The sequence below is a fragment of the Calidris pugnax genome, unplaced genomic scaffold (assembly GCF_001431845.1).
Source record: "Calidris pugnax isolate Ruff unplaced genomic scaffold, ASM143184v1 scaffold13, whole genome shotgun sequence".
NCBI classification, from domain to species: Eukaryota; Metazoa; Chordata; class Aves; order Charadriiformes; family Scolopacidae; genus Calidris; species Calidris pugnax.
In genome coordinates, this window is record NW_015090810.1 from 8706759 (window position 1) to 8729311 (window position 22553).

General features: G+C 39.0%; 1 protein-coding gene across 4 annotated transcripts in view; it reads left to right on the forward strand.

Annotated features, from left to right (window-relative positions):
* Positions 1–1032: 1032 nt before the first annotated feature.
* The window catches only part of TEX10 (testis expressed 10), a 54426-nt gene continuing 32905 nt past the window's right edge, over positions 1033–22553 (forward strand). The window contains exons 1-9 of one of the 4 annotated variants that reach the window (XM_014938482.1): positions 1033–1132; positions 1587–1714; positions 5504–5692; positions 6509–7215; positions 13030–13273; positions 15292–15404; positions 17589–17827; positions 19566–19701; positions 22256–22431. In XM_014938482.1, the coding sequence (XP_014793968.1) occupies positions 5513–5692; positions 6509–7215; positions 13030–13273; positions 15292–15404; positions 17589–17827; positions 19566–19701; positions 22256–22431 (1795 nt within the window). In that variant the 5' untranslated portion in view covers positions 1033–1132; positions 1587–1714; positions 5504–5512. Of the gene's footprint in view, positions 1133–1586; positions 1715–3734; positions 4331–4375; positions 4395–4636; positions 4789–5503; positions 5693–6508; positions 7216–13029; positions 13274–15291; positions 15405–17588; positions 17828–19565; positions 19702–22255; positions 22432–22553 lie in introns of those variants that run through there. The other 3 variants (XM_014938483.1, XM_014938485.1, XM_014938481.1) reach the window with 3 other exon arrangements.

A 22553-nucleotide genomic window follows, 5' to 3' on the forward strand; every position in this document is an offset into this window, starting at 1 on the left:
TGTAATGTCTCTTCTGATGGGACACTGACATCTTAAAAAACACCGTTGAACTTTCAGCAATCATCTGTACTGCTTCACATCAAAGCAGCACAGCGTAATTACTTCTGTGACCTGACTGAATTTTTCTCCTGGCTAATGCGCTGAGGCAGGACCTCCTGAGGGGGCCCGAGGAGAGAGGGGCAGAGCGAGACCTGGAGGTCACCTCACAACTACTCCTACCTTCTGCCACAAAAGCATCTCCCTTCATCTGGAAACTTTGTCTGCACTTTGCAAAGTGTATCTCTGACTGTCTTATGATGCTGGCATACAAAAAAACTCCTGCAGCTGCTGCGGCCCACCTGTTCAACAACATCCTGCTCCACCGTATACACAAAAACCAAAGATCAATGGCCTTCCCTTGTTTAACAGATTGCTTCACCCGCGAAGAACATCCACGCAGATGCTCAGAGGGCTGGAGCAGCTCTTCTGTGAGGACAGGCTGAGAGTCTTGGGGTTGTTCAGCCTGGAGAAGAGAAGGCTCTGGGGAGAACCTTACAGCAGCCTTCCGGTATCTGAAGGGGGCCTACAAGAAAGCCCGAGAGGGACTTGTCATAAGGGCAGGTACTGACAGGACGAGAGGTAATGGCTTCAAAGGGGAAGATGGAGATATTAGGAAAAACTTTTTCACTGTGAAGGTGGTGACACGCTGGAACAGGTTGCCCAGAGAGGTTGTGGATGCCTCATAGAATCACAGAATGGTTTGGGTTGGAAGGGACCTTAAAGATCATCTAGTTCCGACCCCCCTGCCGTGGGCAGGGACACCTCCCATTCTGTGACGTTTACTCAGAAAAGGGACAAGCCTCCTGTACCCCCTTTACCGGAACAGCCCTAGAGACCGCACCGCCTCGGGGGAACGAACGTAACCCTTTCCAACACTCTCCCGCAGCCCCGGCATCCCCCCGCGCTCCTTACCGCTCCCTCTCCCCGCCGGCCCTGCAGGTGGCGCCATCGCCCCCGCACCGGCAGCGCGGGCCGGAAGCGCTCTCCTTCCGGCGGGTGGCGGCGGCGCTCGCTGGTTGCGGCCGCTCACGTGGGCGGCCGTTTCCGGGCAGGTTCTCGGGGGCGGAAGGGGGCTCGCGCTGCCGCGTGGTTGGTGAGTAGCCGCGCGCGGGGCTCGGCCGTTGCTACCGCCGTTGCCGGGGGGGAGGAGGAGGAGGAGGAGGAGGCGGCGGCGACCGGCCCAGGCCGGCCTGCGGGTGCCTCCGGCGGGCTCGCCCTGCCCTGCGCTAACGGCCGCCTTTTGTGTGACCCACCCACCCCCTTCCCGCACGCTCCTGCGCAGCGCGGCGGGAAAGCGTGAGCCGTCCCGGGAAACCGGCGGCCTCCCTTCCCCCCCGGGCCGCGGGCGTCGTCCGCCGCCCCTGCCCCACCTCACCTCGCTCGCTACGGGTGGCTTCCCCTCAGCCGCTGCTCCCGCCTCGCCGGCGGAGCCCCGGCTCTTTTCGCAGGGCGGCCGAGGGGTCTCCCGGGAGCCGAACTCCTGGCCTCCCCGCCGGGAGCCCCGGCAGCGGGCGGGCACTAACGCGCTTTATTTAAACGCCTCGTAGAGGGACTGGAGCGGAGCGGCTCTCGGGGAAGAAGCGGAAAGATGTCCCGGGACGCCGAGCACGGTTGTTTAACGGCCTAGACCTGTGGGAAGAGTCGCCGCCTCCGTCTGGGCAGCGCTGCGGCTTCGGTAGGGCGTTTGCGGGGCGGTGCGTGGTGGTTGGGTTGTGTGGTGACTGGGGATGTGCTGTCCAGCGCGGGAGCCGCGGAGAGGTGGCTGCCAGTGAGTACTGCCCTTCGCTGGGAGGGAGAGCGCCCAGGTGGGAGCCTTTATCAGATGAGGAGAAGCTTGGGCACGTACCTTGCTGTCTGGTTCCTCAGGATTTTCTTGATAGGTTGAGCCGGTAAATACGCTGCTGGGGAGATTCCCCGAGGGTGCTACCTCAAAGTTTCGAGGAAGCGAATTACAGGTGAAGCAGGTGCTCTTTTTGGGCTGCTCTCTTGTTTCCCTAAGCCTGATGCAAGGATGGCCAAGCGGCGCTTGGAAGTAGCTTCTGAAAAGTGCTGCGTACAGCTCGATGTTAAAGGAAGCTAGCGTTGATTTGAGGTTATTTTAATGTTTTGGACTGTAGAATTATATTAGTGCAGAAACTGTTAGGTGCACTTAGCTCAGTCCTGTTGGAGGAAGGCCAAGTGAAAATATGGTTGAAGTCAAAAGGCAAACAGTTTCACAAAAATATTTACATAACTTCATAAGCTGTATACAACTGTATTGTATACAATGTCCTATTATGTAGATGCTGGGGTGTCTTCGTGGCTTTGGTTTTGTAACCATTTTGTCTCCAATTTTGTGTTGTACACATGAATTGGAAATGAATATGTTTAGATTTCCAATAAATTATTTCCAAAATATGCAGTGCAAGGTAAACTGTGCTGCTTTTTTTTAGTAGGAGAAAGTAAAGTCCTCCTTTAAAAGAACTTAATTGACTTTGTTCAGGTGAGCATGCACCTGTATTGTAAAGTTTTTAATGCTAATTGGTAAGCCAAACATTTTATCTTGTAGAGTGACTCTTCTTGAATATCTCTACTAAAGCAGGCTTTGTAAGTGAAAATAACAGTCATGTCAAAAGCTTCTAGCTATTTCTGTATGTCTTGCATCAACCAGTGAAAAATCTTGTTGTAATTCTTTCCTAAAAGATGCATATGGTAAAAATCAAAAGCTTATAAAACCTCAGTTGTTATACTTGGACACTAAAGTACCTTTTCATTTTGGCAGCAAAGTCCAAGCTTTTTTAAAGCTTTTTCAGTTGATAGGTTACTTACGCTAAATTTACCCTTCAGTTAAATGGTCTTGCATATAGTGGTGTTCAGCTAGCATGTGAAGAGCAGAAATTAAATTGCAGTCAAATGTTTGTATAATCAGTTATATTGTTTTAAAAGAATAGAAAATGAGAATGATAATTAAAACGTTCACTAATGATTATCCTTATGATGTGTATATGACATGCTGTAGTACAACACAGATATAGAGGTTGAAGTCCACTGGGAAAATCAGCTGTAGGATTCTGTTTTGTAGAGTGAATGATGATTGAACCTACCATAAAAGAATCACTGGATATTTTATTTACAAGTTTCTGGGTTTAGTCAGCTGTATTTTATTTATTTAATTTGGTCTTTAAAATTTGAATGTTGTGTTCGCAACGTTTTTTGGTATAGTTCAGATATTAAGAAGAAACAAAAAGTTTATGTGCCTGACAGCATAGACCTTTGAAGTTGGATATAAATACTGCATACAGTGACATCTGGAAGCATTCAGTTTTCCAGCTCTATAAATCAGCTGTTATCATTAGAAAGTTGTGAGATGTTAAACCTCAGCATGACAATGGCTTTATAATTGTCTTTCGCCTTCACCCTTTTAAGTTGTAAGTAATTTCTGCAACCGCTTCTAGGAGTCATCAGACTATGTATTCATGGCCTTAATTAACGGAAATCTAGGTGCTATTTGTATGTGATGCTAAGTGTTGTGACATCAGCTTCTGGAGTTTTGTTATGAAATAATTTAAAAGTACAGAGATAGAGGGAAGGTAGATAAAATAAAGGAACCTGTGGTGTAGTGTTTTTGGGGGGGTGGGGGGGGTGGGGGGTGTTGGTTTTTTTTGTTTGTGTGTGTGGGTTTTTTTTAATCTGGTAGAATTAAGAGTGCTTTTATCAGTACAGATATCTCAAAGGTCATTTAGAAACTGAAGAGTGGGGTTTAGTTGTTTTGGTTATTGTACATCTATTCTATTCTGTCTGTATGACTGACTTCTAAGTATAGCTACTCATACCACCTTATTTCTTATGCCTTATTAAATATGACTTAATTTATCTTTTTATTTTATATGTGCCTGTTTAACCTCTTTTTTTTTTTCTCCTTATTCTTTCTAGCTATTATTTTTAAAGGCACAGACTGGTCTTTTCAGTATGTAGTGGAAATTTTCTCAGATTGTTGTATATTGCTGTTATCAGTGAAGGTTTGATTAAACTCATGTTTTGGATTTGTGCTGGGAACAGTGTTGGCAACACGGGGATGTTTCGGTTATCCCTGAGCAGTGCTTACACAGAGTCAAGGCCTTTTCTGCTCCTCACACCACCCCACCAGTGAGGGGGCTGGGGGCACACATAAAGTTGGGAGAGGACGCAGCTGCATCAACTGACCAAAGGGATATTCCATACCATCTGACATCATGCTCAGCATATAAAGCTGGGGGAAGAAGAAGGAAGGGGGAAGCGTTTGGAGTTACGCTGCTTGTCTTCCCAAGTAACAGTTATGTGTGATGGAACCCTGCTTTCCTGGTGATGGCTGAACACCTGCCTGCCCATAGGATGCAGTAAATGAATTCCTTGTCTCGCTTGTGTGCACGGCTTTTGCTTTGCCTATTAAGCTGCCTTTATGTCACCCCATGAGTTTTTTCCTCATTTTGACTCTCCCGATTTCTCTTCCCGATCCCAGTTTGGGGAACTGAGCGAGCGGCTGCGTGGTGTGTCGTTGCTGGCTGAGGTTAAACTATGACAATCCTTTTTTTTTTTTTTTTTTGAGATAAAGACAATTTAATAGAACAGTAATGGAAGAGAAAATAATAATGGTAAAAGAATATACAAAATAAGTGATGCAGTACAGTTGCTCACCACCTGATGATTGATTGCCCATCCTGTCCGGAGCAGCAATTGCAGCTTCCTGCCCCCTGGCCAACCCCTGTTTATATACTCAGCATGATGTTTATGGTATGGAACATTCTTCTGGCCAGCTTGTCTTGTCTATGCTCCATCTCAGCTTCTATAGGAAGCTGAAAAAGTCTTTGACTTAATAGAAGCTTTACTAAGCGAAAACTAAAACAGTATGTTTTATCGACATTGTTCTCGTACTAAATGCAAAATAAAGCAGTTATGAGGAGGAAAATGAACTGTCCCAGCTGAAACCAGGACGGTATCCATCCCTGGGGCAGTTGATTCCAAGTGCACTACATGCCCGTCAAAGTGAAAACAAACTGTCACCTCTACCTCAGCCAAAACCAGCGTAGTAAACAATGTACAAATTATATCAAACAGTTCACTGAGCTTTTTTGGCTTGACAAGAGTCAGCTATATAAAAGGTTGCTTTATTGGAAAGAACTTTTTACAAACAAACCCAGCATCTTATTCTAATAAAGCAGTGGAAGATGCAGATACTGACATAATCTTTTTCAATAAAGTTGTTCTCAGAACAAAGACAACCAAAGGAGCAGCAGAATGTTTTCTGGACACTAGAAGAACAGCTGTACTGGATCAGTCTGCATGTCTGTTTAGCCTAGCATCTTGTCTCAGCAGCGAATGCTAGTTTATGCATAGGAAAAAAGCATAACACCAGAAGCCTTTGTTAGGAAGTTGCTGCTCTTTGATGCAAAAAATGTTTGTTTGTGGTGTATTTAGTAAAATTAAAAGTTATAATATCTTTTTGCAGAGAATCAGAATGACTAAAAAAAGGAAACATCAAGAAGATTTCCAGAAAGTGAAATTAAAAGTTGGGAAAAAAAAGCCTAAACTAGAGAATGCAACTGATACTACCTTCAAAACAAGGGCCATACAAATTCCTGAGCAGCTTAAAGAAGATGGAGTGCTTCCTACGCAAAACAGAAAACTTAACATAAAGGTATACTATGACATTACTTTTTGAAATGACAGAAAATGACTTGTCTTTTGTCTAGGTTTACTGTGTTTAGTAGAGTTTAGTAAAAAAGATTTTAAAAAAAAAAACCCAGACCTTAGAAAAAACCCAGCAGGGTATCTGAATACAGCCTCTTTTTCCTTGACAATAAGATCACCCATTAATTTAAGGGCTCAAATTGCTGGACCAGCATATAACCCAAGGGAAAGGTTTTCAGCAGTGCTAAAACTAAAGTTGCACACTGATTTAAGTATGTAAGATTAACATTCGGTTTTTGAAAGTCTTGGAACATAACTTAAGGACAGGGTTTTAGAAAGTAGGCTTCCTGAGATGATGATTTTAAAAAATCTTGTATTTCCTTGGGTGGTGGTTCTGCATTGCTTCCTTTGCATCATCTTCCATCTCTTGCAGCTCTTTGTTTAAGCTGAAGAAAGCAGTTGAGCCTAAGATTTTATAGTTCTATTCTTGAGAATGAGTGCGAGAGGACATACTTTTGGTCATCCCTCTCCTAAGTCAGTAGGGTTGTGCTTGAACTTAATAATGAGGAGTATCTGGTTACCTGAAAGACAAGTCATGGTATCTTGTTTTTTCTATCATTGAATTTTCGTGATTTTCAGTGTTATGCTTTAAACTGATACTATATTTGTTCTGAACATACTATGCTGTTATGAACTGCAGTACATTATAAGAATAGATGGTGTATTTCTGAGTGTTTAAGAAAAATGCACTGGATATAGGTGGGGAAATTTAAAGAGCTTAAAGTAATAATGCTGACAGGTACATACTTTTCTTTCCTTGCAGGATCTGCTTTCACAGATGCATCACTATAGTCCTGGGGTTAAGCATAATGCACTTCTTGGGCTCAAAGATCTTCTGTCTCAGTATCCATTTGTAATTGATGCACACCTTTCAAATATAATAAGTGAGGTGGCAGCTGTGTTTACAGACAAAGATTCTGGTGTCAGAGGAGCAGCTGTTCACCTGCTGCAATTCTTGGCTTCAAAAATAAGAGCGGAGCAGATTGCTCCATTTTTTCCTTTGGTAAGTGCCCATCTCTCCAGTGCCATGACTCATATCAGTGAGGGGATTCAGGAAGATTCATTGAAAGTCTTGGACGTTTTATTGGAAGCGTACCCAGCTCTTCTCACAGACCGCAGCATTATATTGTTGAAGAATTTTGTAGAGCTTATTTCTCACCAGCAACTGTCAAAAAGACTGAAAAGCAGAGAGAAACTTTCCTGGATGCTCTCTGTTAACCCAAATCGCAGAGTAACTTCTCAGCAGTGGAGGCTGAATGTACTTACCAGGCTCAAGAAGTTTCTTCAAGCAGTGGTAGATGGATCCAGTGAAATAGAGGATGAAGGGCTTCAAGAACAAAAGGATAGTCCTCATTCTGTGAGGAACCCAATATGTATAAGTTGGAAGGTCCATGCAAATAATCAGCAACATATACAACTGTTTGAAAATGGTGGCTTACGACCAAAGATCAACTCATCATTTAGACTGAGGTGAGATATTATACAATTTATAACTTTAATCTATAAATTAAATTAATATTAATTAAATGTTATTTAATATGGGAATTAATGTCAACTGTATGATCACAGTGTTAAACTGTGGTTTGTTGCTGTTGAAGACAACAATTTAATTTTTATTGTGGAATTGTGCCTTACCCATATTTTAGGGCATTTAGTGTAATGTGCAGTCTTACTTCAGTGGCTTGAAAATATGGAAATACTCAGCAGATAATTGTGCTATGTGTATATCATGAGCTTTCCTGTTATCAGACAAAAGCTATATTTATGCTATTCATAATAACTTTGAAAGATCAACTCTAGCTTATCTTTTTTGGATGTGAACTGACGACTACAGGTTGTTATAGGTTATCAAATAGATCTGGGGCAAGCAGGCAAATTTCTTTATGTTAAATGTAAGCTTGGTACACTGTGATAATTAATTTTACTGAAATTTTGTGCTTTTTACCTTCAAAAGTTTGCCATAAGTTTAGGAGTCTATTTTCTTTGAATATAGTGTCTTTTAAAAAGGACAACATGATAAGATGTGTCTGGCTGTATGAAGTTCTGCTGAGTTTCCAGTTCTAGATATTTTTAATCAATTCACTGGTTTATATCTTCACTATGTATAAAAGATGTCTCGTCTGAGATATGCTGATGAATATGGAAGAAAGTGTAGTGTGCTTAGTCACAGAAAGGTTTGTGTCTTTTTTAGTACTACTCTAAATAGCTGTGAGGTTGGGGTTAAGGGAGAAATAACTAACTGTCTTTATTTTTCTTCCTCCTTTCTGATTTACCCACTCCTCAAAGTAGAGGGGAATCTCCCACCCCACTTTATGGTGGTACTTAAATATTGGCATCTTCATGGATATGCATTACTATAGATGTTGCATGCCTGCTGATAGGAGACCTGGAAGGACAACTGGAAAAACGGAAACTGTTTAGCTGTTACACAGCACTTCTAATCCATAGATATCAAGGTGGTTTGAAGAGAAACCACAGTCCTTGTTTTACTGCTGGGGGAGAATGAATAATTGGTATTAAGGAGTTATACTAAATTCATCTAGGAGGTCAGTGGCCAAAACAGGTGTAAAATGCACTGCTTAATCTATTGCTGTGTCGATCTCATATCTTTGAATGAACAAAGCACAGAAGAAGTGGTGTTCTCTCTTGGCCTGAATTAGCAGGTGTTTTTAATCTCTATCATGGAGACACACAAATGACCGTTCCATTGCTACTCTCCTAGGCTTTCTTTCAGTAGATAGCATATTACTTGTAGATATAGGAAATTTACATTAAGCTAAGTAAAATGTGTAGCTTATTCTCATGGAAGTGGTTCTTAACATAGCGTAAGAGTTTAGTCATGGCCAACAATATCTACTGCAGGTGAAACTGTAGTTGGATATTAGACCAGTGAAGCCCACTTGAGGCAGGGGGAAGGTATTCAGTGCTGAGCACAAAACTGTCCTATGGACTTCATCTCTGCAGTCAGAAGCATACAATTGTGGACCACCATGTATCAGAGGATTCTTGTATTGTGCCCTGAATAATATGCAGTGTGTGATATACCATGCCCTGTAATAGCTGAAGATGCATTGTGTCCAAGGTCTAGGAAAATAAACTTTACATCTGGTGTCACCTGAATTGGATTCCGCTTTTCTGAGGAGCTAGATTTTGGTGAAACGTCGTGATCCACTTGTGGTCATAAATACTTTCAAAAAGGCATTTGCAAGCATGAGGAGGAGCCAGAAGAATAGAAGGAAACATTGCTAGAATCCAAAGCGAGATTGGCAAAGCAAGCTCATGGCAGCAGAACAGAAGAATGGAAAGAGAAGGGGCATCTGCAGAAGGTACTAAAACATTCTTATTTGATTGCATTTATGAATATTTTTATATATTCATTTTGCACAAAGGGTCAGTGTAGCTTGTTTTTGTGGATAACAGTGAAGTTCTGAGAGTAGAAAGATATTGTATTTGCCACTGAAATCTTTTCTAGTAATCTGAAGATGTTGAATTCTGTCTCTTCCAATCCCAGCTGTGGCCTTTCCCAGGCCTCTGCTGTGGCTGTTACTGCAAGGACAGAAATTACTTCTAATAAGAGGTGCAAAACATCTGTAATGCTCCTTTGAGTACTTCCAAAATCTCAAAATGTGTGTGTGTTTTTGTTTAAAGAAATCAACGCACAAATAGTCAAGTCCTAAGTATAGATAATGACTTGACCAAACCTTAAGTAACTAATTGTGGTGTGTATGTATTGATGGCTTCATCACTAATACTGCAAGTAAGTTTTAACTTTGTTCTTTAAAAAATAGGCTTCCAAGCACTACTAATGATATGCTACATTTTTAAAATTCCTGTATCTTTTTAATCTTGCAAATTCAATGGGTAGGGATGGCACCTCATTGATAACCTGATGATTATGGAAGGGGATTTTTCAGAATCAGTTTGCTGTATTAGTGTTTGGTAAAACCATAGATTCCGAGTTTGGAATGCTGGATGGTGCAACAATGCAAATCTTGAGACTTTGTTTTGTGTTAGGTCTTTCTATTCTTTGTAGAAATTGAAGATTTCTACCAAGATCTACTCTTTGTGAATTGAAGATTACAGTGAATTAAGAGATTATTAGAATATATCCTCTGCTTTCTGTGCTGACTCTGCTGCTTTTTGCATCAAACTCATTTCAGGTGTGGAAAAGTGGAAAGCCTTCACAACTTAAATGTGGTGAAACCGTGGTGTGGGATCTTTTTTTGAACTGGAAGCTGTGCTGAAGAGAAATAGTAGAGCTGCTGTTTCTGCTGAGAAAGGACAAAGTGAAGCTGCAGAGAAAAATCAAAGAAGACTTGAGAGACCAAAATGGAAGATAAAGCATAGTGAATAAATATGTATATAGAGTGACCTGTACTTAAGATAGAAAGGGAAAATGCAGTTCATTTGCTCTACTGAGTGTTTCTTTGTTGCAATTAGGAGGACAGTAACCTGGCTTAGACTTTGAGCAGTAAAAACATAATAACTTCCAATGACTTTTCTTACTTTAAGCAGCAGAAAGTTGTTGCCTTATTTTCTTTTACACTTCCTTGAATTCCCTTTGCTGAATTTCTGTTGTCCACTTACTGTCAAATGGCAGATATGTTACGCAGTTTTCTTTTGTTTGGTCCGGCTTTATAAAAATACTGAAATTTTAAAGAAAAATGACATCTTAACGGGTATGCAAGTATCTTGCAACTCCCTTCAATAGTATTTCATACCGATATGAAGGTAATATGCTTTGTAGTGTTTCTGAGAGTCCCCTTACCATTAAAGAATAGTGATAACAGATGTGTGACAAAAAGATTAATTGACATCAAACTCTCCCAGTTCGGTGAATACAGTGAACCTGTATCGCTAAAGATATTGCGCTAATCAAATGCATACTGGACAGATTACAATAATACTTTGTCATCATCTTTTACTGGCAATCGGATTCTATTTACCCCTTTTGTTGTTAACCTTGAATATTTGGAGGAGTCTTACCTTTAGAGATGAGGGCTTCTTTTTACAGGGCTACATGTAAGCTGTGCTAAGTATTCTTGCCCAAATGCTTTTGGCAGCTGGATAGAGTATCCCTTTTGGCATGGATTCTTCCTCTTTTTTCCATCCCTTATTTCAGAAAAGTACTGAAATGGTTGGGGGGGTGTGTTACACTTTTGTAGGAATCTTCAGGTCTGTGTTGCCAACTTCTCATGTTTCATTTACTGTTTAATGGGGAGATTTTTTTTTTTATGTTCCAGAAATAGATTGCTTGGATTCCAGAGCTCTGCTGTAATATCAGGTGTTATTTTCAGAGAAACAATTGAAGGCTACAGCTTTAGAGCTATTTCAGCCAATTATGGACATTTCAGGATCTCAGCTGAATGTGCAGTCCTGTCATAGCAAAGCATTTACAGGACAGCCTAGCTTCTTCAGTGAGGTTATGGTCTTGATATCAACTGGCTTGTCCAGTGAAGCTTTAGAATTCATCATGGTTATAACTGGAAGATGGGATTTGTCTACTGTGTCTTTAGATGACTGAGGGTTGAATGGAGAGTTGGAACCTAAACTCTCTTTGTTGTCTGAAAGAAACTGGTGTCTTTTCTGCAGTGTCTGCACTATAGCAGGAGTACATAGAGCAACAAAAAAGGGACAAATAAGCCAAATTACATTGACTGCATACACTGGTTGCTACAGTTAATACTAAGCTTTATAAAATTTTAAGATGTCTGATAGTTGTAGTAGGTACTAAAGAGAAAACTAACTTTTTTCTTATGACCAATTCTGTTTCCACTTGTCCACTTTATATTGTGCTGGAGGTTCTAAATTCTCTCTCCCATCTCACCCTAATTGAAAAAGTCTCACACTTTCTTTTTATTCTTTTGCAGATGCCTTCTCCCTGCTCCTTTTACAGTTTGTTAATACTTGGGTTTATTTTGGTTTAGTAATTTTCTTGAGATAGCAATTTCAACCAGAGAGAAATGAAGGAGTAAAATTTTCTGTTCTGTGCATTTTATAGATGATTGCAACAGCATGAGAAATGTAGCTTCATAGAGAGATAGAACTAAATGCATAATTTGAAAATAACAGGATGACCAGGAAAACTTATTTTACCTCTTTAATAGAATACGGAGTGAAAATATTTCTAAACAGAACTTCCCTGCCTATCTGTGGAAAGAAAGTGAATAGCTTTCCAGATCCTAGTTTGCATGTAAACTTTGTGTAAAGAAATATCACTTGGAGGAGAACAGTGAAATAGAAAGGAATTTAACAGGAGGTTTGTGTACAGTTTTAGAAAGTTAGAATTATGATGGCAATTCCCTGCTGTGAGTTAGAGAGAAAAATAATGGAAAACAATGTCAGAAATCATCAGTTGAAATTATTATTGCTTTTTTTTTTTTTTTAAGCGCTCTTGTTATTTGGAAACCCTTTCAGAAGCTTTTGTATGGCTTAAAATTAGAAGAAGTTATTTAAGGTTTTCTTCCTTTGAAAAACTTTCTTTTTAAAATGGATACAAATTTCCTGAGTTCATCCAGGAGGAGGTCATTTGTGCTAATAGTCCCTTTTGAAACACAAAGTGTGTTATATTTAGGGGGGTGGAGGGAAAATCCTTGGTGTTTTTTGTTTTATGGGAGATGTTATTTTAATTTAAACTGTAGCTCTTAATTTTTGATAATTTTCGCTTAACTCCATAATCAAATAATTTTAATAATTTTCCAGGCAGTTGCTCCCCAGAGCATTATAGTTAAGCATCAGGTGGGAACCAAAGTTATGGTTTTGCAGAATATTTTTTTTCCTATTAATATGAACAACCGTTATGTTTATTATAGCTGGAGATGGTTATTAACTGTAATAAACCTCATGCATTTGACAATACTTTGTAGTCAGTTTCATTATTTTGCTTCAAGGAGATTAAAATGCAAAGCTTTTTAATTTTGTTGTGCCGAGTACAGTGAATTCTTATCTGTTGGTTGAAAGTGATACGATAATTCAAATCATATTTCTCCACTTTATAGACTTTACATATAACAATGGGGAAAGAAATACTGAAATCTTAAGAAGTTGTTACAGAAGCACACAAACTTTCAGGGAGACTCGGGAGCAGGTTTGTTGTAGATGGTTTGAACTCCCTTTTTTCCTTACTGAAATATCTAGCAAGAAAGCAAGCAAGCATTTAATATATTAAAAAAGTAATTTTTCCTGTTATTCAGAAAGCAGGAAAGTGGTGTTTCTCTAATCTGTTTTTAAAGGTGTGATCTTTATCTTTTTTCTTTTTTTTTTTCTTTTGCTTTTGTTGTTTAGGTCTCTGGCAAGTGTAATGGACAGTGCAGAAAAAGGCCTGTCCTCGGCTGAAAACTTAAAAGGTTTTATTGAGATAATAATTCCATTACTGATTGAGTGCTGGATTGAAGCATCTCCTGCACAATCAGCTCCCATTCTTGGAAACCTTTTGGAATCAGAATCTCAGCAGCTTATGCAGCAAGTGCTTAGTATAATACATTTATTGTGGAAACTCACAAAGCGACATGATGAAACGTACAAAATGGTAAGGGAGAAGTGATCCGTGGCATAGTAATGACAGTTCATTTTGTTTTGATGGGAAACGAGTGATTTGGTGATTGGAAGTAAGCGAAATATTAAGAGAGAAGAAACCTTGGTTTTAAGTAGAATTTGCGTTTGCACTTTGTAAAGTCTCTTACTCTAGAAAATAATCTCTTGAACTGAGCTATGAGTTCACCGATTAGTCTCCAGGAATCCTTGACAGACTGCAGCACAAAAGCTTTTGAAACTGAAAGTGGTTTTGGAGAAGAGGAGCATTTTGTCTCCTGGATAATCTCTGGAATATAAATTTGAACAAAGCGTAGAATGGAGTTGTTTGTTCCTTGTTTTTATGTGTTGAAAAAAATTTATAGGGGTGGCAGGGTGGAAATGAATAAAACCTAAACCCTTGGAAAGGTAGGGATAATGGTGGTATGAGATCCTGTAATTGGTTGGTGCAACCTACTTTGTTGTGTCATGATTGACAGTGTCACAAGACATCAAAACAAAACCTCAAGAAGTCTTATAAAATATCCTTGAAGGTTTTTTTCCTTAATTATTTGGTCTGTCTCTGATAAATGAATTGCTAGTTTTGGTAACTTACTCTGCTCTTCCCAAGATTTTGCAAGCTGGAGAAAGAGCACTCTTCCCGTTTTGGCTATTGAGAGTAGTTGGAAGGAATGTCTTGACAGCACTTTGTTTTACCTGTGTATAGGACTAGGTTTATTTGCTCAACAAAAATCTACATATAGAATAATTACTGGAAATCATTTGTGGAATCATTCCATTAGACCAGAGTTATCCAACGCACGCAGTCTGAGCGATGGATTCAGTGTGTCCCGAGAAAACACACTGTTACCCTTTAACCTTTGGTAGAAGGCCTCTTGGAAGCAGGCAGAAAGCAGGCTGTTGGCCAGGTAAATACTGCAGCAGCCTGCTGCCCCTAGCCCTTTTCTTTACGGTACTGCAGGGCTGCTGCCCTTGGCCAGAAGGAGCTTGCATTTCAGTCACGTGAAAGGAGTGCTGTGTCAACACGTGAGTCATTTTAGACGTACACAGTTGCATTATCACCTTAGGCTTAGGATGTTTTGGAAAAAAAAAATCTGATATCCATACAGCTTTTGTTTTGTTTTGTTTTGAGCATAGTGTGTTTTAGATTATAAACTGTTTATCTTATTTTTCCATTATAGTCCCCTTTATATATAAAATGCATTCAAATGGCTCAGTATGAAAATGGAAGCTTTGCTCTTTTTCATAGCCTTTAGGCTTATGGGCCAAACTGGTTGTTAGAGACACTTTGGAAAACTACTATGGATATGCCGAGTGGAAACCTATTAATCTTTGAAATAGTTTAATGGTCATTCTCTGTTCTTAATACTTGAATATCAAAAAAAATTTTCTGCCTGACCAATTTGATAGCAGTGCAGGCTTTGTTTTTTTGTGATGAGGTCTGCTGGACAGTTTGTGGAATGTTAGTGTCTGCTAACCCACAAAGTAAAACTATTTTTAAATTTTGAAAAAATAAACATCCTTTTTCTGTAAGGATGACATTTCTACTGGGAACTGTTTTGTGTCAGTGGGCTCTGAGCGACAAGTACACAAATGATGGGGAAAGGTGAAGGCCCTGTCAGAATACATCTTTATGGAAAACTCAGGACAGCCACTCCAAATAAATCAGAGTTCACTGATAAACTGATAGAAAAGCAGTTTCAATTCACATCTGTAATTCAATTGGTCTAATATTGCATATAACCACATTAATATGTGCTAAAAATACATACCCGTCCCTTTGGATTAAATGTTGTCACTCAGCCTTGACTGAAATAATTTCTACTCCCATGTTTTGTTCAGGTTCATGCACAGGATTTCACGTTTACATCTGAAAGTATATACATATGAAAACTTGCAAACAGAAGCTATAGTTGTTTTTAATTGATTCCAATAACGAATTTTGGAAAATTAGTGCATTGATATGTATTACAGTTACTACCATGTTTTCTGTCTGGCATCTGCTTTTCTTAATAGGAACTATGGCTTCGAATGAATTACCTTGTTGATTTCAAGCACTACTTCATGCGTCATTTTCCTTACTCTTTACAAGAAACAGTAAAGCACAAAAAGAAAGATTCGTGCAAAGGGTAAGAATAAAATCAATGTCATGTTACCGCTTTTAATTTCGTAAGATAAGTGAGACAATGTGAGCCATGTGCTTTATCCAATATTAAGTTTTTAATGTTGGAAAAGAAAACTATTGCATATTCCTTGAAGATCTGTAGAGAAGTTTTTATAGGAAGGTAGCATTGCTTTGAATTGAGAAGTTTTGATTGTTCTTTGTAAAAGTTTTGTATAGAAAGCCATGCGAATAGCTTCCAGTAGAAATTAAAATGCTTTCTTAGAGGAATGAAAATATTTTATTGAATGCTTGATCAGGAATTTGCATATTGCTAAATGGTGATTTGTATTAGTCTGACTAGTTTCATATTTCTGCATGTTTTGTTCAGTTGACTACTGAATTACATCAAAACATAGTTAAAACGTGGATTGTTTTTTTGCTTTTTTTTTTTTACCCACATCTTCTGTAGTTGTATTACAGGGCTGGATAAATACAGCTAGAGGGGAGGTGAGCTATGCTGTATGGCAAAGCAGCTCTGGAGTGAAGTCAAACACTCATCCATTTCTTCATTATTGAGCTGGCAGAGCAGGCGCACCAATTTTGTTCTGGTACAGGGCAGTAGCAGGTTGCCTTCTTTCTCAACTCCCAGATGTGAGACTATATTCATGGAAAATCTGTTCTAGAGTCATTCTGCACCATTGAAGTCCATATAAAACACTGGTGCAGGTATACTTGAGGCTAAAATCCTATTTGATGTTTTGATTGCTGCATTTTCTTTTCATGGAAGGGCACATAGATCAGAGGTACAGCACAGCTCTTCTTTAAATGCTTTCATTTCAGCTAAATCTTACCCCTCAAGTTCATAAAGCCAAAAGGTGCTCAGCTTTTCCAAGTTTTGACCCAAACACCCTTCCTTGAAACTGAAAATCTCAGAATTAGTAGTTAGGCAATGCAACAATCTTGTCTTATAGGTAAAGCCCTGACTAACGATACTTTTGTTGATCTTTATTCTCTCTGCTTCTAGGTTTTATTCCATTCTTGCACTTTAAAATAAATATATCGTTGGATACACGCAGGAGAAATAATCTGTGGAACTCTCTTTTGTATTTTTATTTTCATTGGTACTTCAAGACTTCTGGAAACTTAGCTTCATGCCATGAAAATAAAAATAGTTAGTTTTGTTTTCCTTGCTTACCAATGTATTTGGGTTAAAGGCCTGCATTTGGAAACCTTGCATGGCATTTTGCAGCTTCTTTATTTCTCCAGTTTGCAACATGTTGCAGAAATTTAACACAGTTCTACTGATAGCACTTAGTATCTACGTATTCTGAACATGAAAAAAATTATTAGTGTTTATGCCTTGTTTAAGTGGTGTCCAAAGGCTGAGATTTATTAGCTCATACTGTAATGGTTGGCTTTGAACTGAAAGGTGACTACACTTAGGTTAGTGCAGTTGGAAGTGCTTTTGGTTATTTCAGTTTCACAGCTCTACTTTGTGTTCTGAATGTAGGCACTCATATTGTGCAGCTTTCTGTAGATAAATGCTGTGATATTATTTTTTTTTTTATATACTGCGAGTAACTAATCGGCAAGTAGAGAAGTTCTGGCGTTGTGGGTCAAGCCACAGTACCCTTGATTCCTTTCTTGATATCCCTTATTTTGTCTTTCAAACCCCTGTATGGCAACAGGGTGACCCTACAGAATATTGTGATGGTGAAAAATATGATTCTGGTTCCACATGAGTTTGGAAAAAAGTACATAAATGGATTTCTCTGTGCTGTTCATGGTGCTTTTTGTCATTGTGTGTTAATGACAAAATCCATGTGATTCCTCACAGAAGAAACAAAGAGACTGAAACTAAGGATTATTTTTTTTTAGCCTGCCTTTACTGGTTTCAGTCATCTAAAAGGGCTGCTAGGCCAGAGTACAAATGTCAAGCAAGAGAAACCAGCCAAAGATATACGATTTGGAGCTTTGTTTATTGCTGCTATTATAAATATGAAAAATACACCTTTTGGTGGCAGAACAAAAATTTTCAAGTACTCAAATGTCAAATATGAAGACTTTTAAAATGGTATTGGCTTTTAAACTTTAACACCTAGAATTTTGTTTCTACATAGTAACATATGTTACTTTGGTACAAATTATAAAAGACACAAAACATTTTTTTGAAGTCTCTCTCTCTTCTTTTTTCCACTCTCCCCCTTAGCAACAAGTATTGTATGACATCCTCAAACAGCGTAGACCATCTTTTACTGAACTTAACCTTGTGTGACATAATGGTTTCACTAGCAAGCACTGCAACACTTCAGATGGATTCTGGTTGGCTGGACATGATAAGGAAATTTGTGACAGATACTCTTCAGGACGGCAGCAAGCTGAATAGCAAGCAGGTGAACAGATTGCTTGGTGTGACTTGGAGACTAATGCAAATACAGCAAAACAAAGGTAAGATAAGAGTAGTTTCTGAAAAGCAAAGTTGCGCCCTGACAAAGAGCTTGAGTTATTCTAGTGTTTTCAGGTCACTTCATCCTATGTCCTCAGTTGTTACATCATAATATATTTTGTCTAAAGAGGTAAATTGAATTTCATGGTCATGGCCCTGCATGTAGCATTGAAAACTGCTTGATTTTTCAGATTGCTGTTAGATACTTACTGTAGATATGCAAGTATACTTGTGTATCTATTTTCTGTTTTTACATCTTAAGATATTCTTATAAATGGGAAGATGAGTTTTCTGCATTGCAAAAAATAATTACTAGGATGTAGAGATGCATGATATGTTAATATTTCAATCCTTTTTTAAAATTATTAATGTAGCTGGTAGACTCCATTGAGTAGTGTCAAATGACCATTCTAGTTCTGGGATGACATAAAATGCCAAGATATTTCTGATGGAAGATGTTCTACAGCAGCTTCCAAGGTATTTGATCTGAATCCTTTTCCAAGAGAAAACATATTTCCAGTTGTGACTTGCAGGACCACTATCTTGGTTTGGGTTTTTGGTTGGTTTTTTTTTTTTTTGCTTGTCAAGTACTACTTGGTTGTGCTTCAGGTGAGACCTTATTTGACATGTCCGTTAAGTGATCAGTGTAGGACTTTAAGAAAGGAATTTTTCAGTAGAAAAGCTGGGACTGTTTTGCCCAGAGAAGGCTATCAATGCATGTAAATACCTGAAGGGAGAGTGCAAAGAAGACGGAGCCAGGCTCTTTTCAGTGGTGTCCAGTGACAAGAGCCAAGGGGCACCACCCAAAACACAGGAGATGTCTGAACATAAGGAATGCCCTTTTTCACCGTTAGGGTGACAAAGCACTGACACAGGTTTCCCAGAGAAGTTGTGGAGTCTCCATCCTTGCAGATACTCGGAAGCTGTCTGGATTTGGTCCCGGGCGGCCAGATCTAGCTGGCACTGTTTGAACAGAGGTATTGGACCAGATGACTTCCAGAGATCCCTTCCTACCTCAACGATTGTGAGATTCTGTGGAAGAAGAAAAGCATCCTTCCTTGATACTATTATTTTTTTTTTGTGGTGCTCTAGAAATTCTGAACTTTATTGTGTCTGCAAAAAATGGTACATAGCAAAAATACAACTCTTAGTTTTTTTAAAAACCTGTCTGACATTGAGATTAAGGGCCTGGCAGGGTATATCTTCTTTAAAAGACAATGCAAAAGAAAAAATGAGACATTACAGTAAAAAATTTATTTAGAAAAAAATAGAAATTAAAAAGGGGAAATTTAGGAAAAAAAAAAAAGAGCTAATAAATGAGAGGTTAAATAAGACCATAGTCAATGTCCTGCAATTATGCCAAAACAGCATGGTCTTTATCTTTGCAGTTGCACTTTTGAGGGTTGCCTATTTTGAGTGGAAAGCAGGACTTTGCTGGTTCTTAGTTATGTCGCAACCTGTGCACTGTCTTGCCTTCAAGAAGGTCTGAAGTTTTCACTTATATGTGGTCTCTATTTGTTCCTATGGGTCTTTCACAAGCTACACAAGAAGGTGGTGTTCCAATGGTTGGAAGTTTAGCTAGTGGTTGTTTTAAAACTTTTTGGTACTTCCCTGTGGAGTTAAATGGAGATAGTTGTGTATGCAGAGTATAGCTCTTCTGTGTAGGTTTGTATACAATCAAAAAGCACTACTTTTTTTTTAAAAAGCACTACTTCAGGGTTTTTTATATTTTCTTTCCAGTGGCAACAGAACCCTTGATAAAAGCAGTATATACTTTATACCAGCAAAGGAATCTCCTCTTTCCTGTTCGTACATTGCTTTTGAAATTTTTTAGCAGAGTTTACCAAAAAGAAGATATGAGGACTCAAAGAATCAGGTAAAAACCATTTATGTATTCTTTCTCATTTCAACATAGTCTAATATTTGAAAAAATATACTACTGAATTTCTCTGTAGATGTTATAAAACTTCATTCTGAATCTGTTTTGGTGCTGTGTCACTGAAATTTGAAAGTTCAGGTTCTCTGTGAGTTGTGAGATTGAGATGTGCATTAGCTTAGTTGTCTTTTTTTCTTAATGTAATTATTAGATCCATCATAATGATTTAAAATTTAACTTGAAGTACATTGCTACAACCTCATTGTTACTGGTTGTGTAGTAGTCAGTAGATGTGTCAAGCATGTGCAAGTGTAGCCGTGGAACATTTCCATTGCTTCAGCCTGATGTCACGGACTTGTGACTGTGGTTCTAGTAGTGTGTATCTAGCCTTTTGTACTTATTTTCTTTAAGGGAAGTATTCTTCTATTGTTTTGAGTGCGTGTTTCTACAGAGACTAGGTTTAAGAAAATGTTCTTGTCCCTTTGGGTTCCCTGTTTCATGCATCTATTAGATATCTCACTTCCTTGAAGAGGAGGTTATTCTCTACATTGCTGTCTTTACACTTTTTTCATCATAAGATTTGTCCAAATTGCCTCCAAATCTTAACTTTTCCAGAAGGTTTTTTTCAGCCAAGTTATCTGGTTCCAGCTACATAAAATCCTTAAACATAGATGATCCTACCTCCTCTGAGAACTGCAAAGGGACATAATATTGTACCCATGATACCTGTTCTTGCTACTAGGTGAAGATCAAACCAGGGCCCCCAAAAGTACTACTATCCAATAGCAAAGTCAAGATGTGGCAAAAATTCTGCAACTCCTTTGCTTTGTTAAATCTTACATTGTGGTAAGGCCTGTAGTTAGATCTACAGCCAGAAATACCTTACACTACTCTATGGACATTGTAAGAAATATAGGGGATTCAAAAGACAAACACAAAAAGGCATGGGAATATCTCATTTTCCTCCTCTATTTACCCAAAGTAGAAGAGAGATCTTTCTTATACTGACTGATTTCCCCGAAGTTACGTAACTAGTATTTTCTGTAGTTACCTGGAAGTCTTGAGCATCTCATCCACTTTCATGTGATCATCTGTCTATCTGGAAAGCTTTACTTTCTATCTTTAAACATCATAAATAGCAATAGTTTTCTTGCAGTTCCTCTTCGTCTTCTACATGGAATTGTGACGTTTTTAGTAACAGAATAATGAAATTTCAAAAATTCTTTGCAAAAAGGATAATTGCACTTATGTCTGACAAGACATTTTAAGACGACACAATGTTTGTGTACTGTACTGATCCATTTCGTTCCTTTAAAAATAAGCGGGTTTTTTCATTTCTTCAAGACGTAGCCTGTACATAGATCCTGGATGTTATTCCATTTGGTTTGATGTCATAGCTCCTTCAGCCCTCCTGTGATTGCTCTCCTCATTTTTTAAAATTATTTTTCTCAGAAGCTTGTCAAGAGCAGTCTAAGAAGAGCAGCATTCATGATGGAGCTTTTCCCAAGGACATATAAGTGAAGCTGTTTATTTTTTAGGTGTATCTTATTCAAAGGCTGGGCAGGAGCTTTTGGCCTGTTGTTGCACTGTGAAAGAAAACTTGATTGATGTATTGCAAGATTCAGAATTAATATTTTGGTCTTGATGTTAGTTATCTTCACCCCATGGGCCAGATAGATTTGCAGGGATATACCTGAGGGTGCTGAGAAAGCTGTCTTGTGAAAGAGAGGCCATTGTTTGTCATCATTGAAAAAGCATGGTGACTGCAGGAGATTATGACTAGAAAAAGACTGCTGTTAACCCATCTTGATGAGAATCTGGGGAATTTTGGGCTGATGAGCCTTAGCTTGGGCCCTGGAAAGATGCATACAGCCCTTTACTTGGAATTAATATGTGAATGTGTAAGGGATAAGCAGGTAGTCAGGAGCAAGCTAGCATATATATAAGAGCAAATCACACTTTACCAACATGATAGCCTTCTGTGACGAATGATGAATGTCTGCATGGGCAAAGGGAGTGTCTGACACAATACACTTTGTTAGTGAACTTGTTTGGTGCCATGTTCCACCAGTTGTAGTTTTTCACTCTGCTTTAAGAGGTATCTGAATTGACAAGCAAGATGTCAACAACGGTAGAATTGATTTTGAAAGTCTAGTGTAAAGAGTAGTAGCTTGATTGGGGGGTTTGGTGGTATTGAGGGTGCAGTAATCTCATGGCTTTTTAGCCTGACTCATAACTCATTAAATATGAACTGATACAAGTAATGATAAATGGAAATGTTTCTTTGCCAGGATACTGTCAGTTCACACTAATACTGTCTGCAAGAGTTGAAAACATGCAGTGTTATGGATTAAATAAATACTTCTGATGTAGCAGTAGCAGTGCACCAATGTGGCCATCAGCTGCTGAAATGGGCACTCAGCAAATCACAGTAATTTAATTGTACTTGGCATTAAAGCAACTTACTCAAGACTGGAAGGAGTAAATTTGTGGGGTTTTTGTTGTTTTGTTTTGGGCTTTTTTTCCCTCAACAAATTTTTCCTCTTTTCTTTAGAAGTCGAAGTAAAGTTTTATCTCGTTGGTTGGCTGGTTTACCTCAGCAGCTTGCTCTGCTTGGCTTGAAAAACCCTGAGCTTTCGAATCAGCTGATCGATATCATTCATTCTGCCGCTTCTCGTTCAAATAAGGAATTATTGCAAAGTTTACAAGCCACTGCTGCTCGAATATATGGTAAGACTTTTACACTACAGTATAATGAATTTTGTCCATCGCTTGACAGGGAAGTTGCAAGATGTGGAAAACACTGGTGTTTCCTAGATGAGCGTAAAGTCTATGTGTGAGGGGTGGGGGCA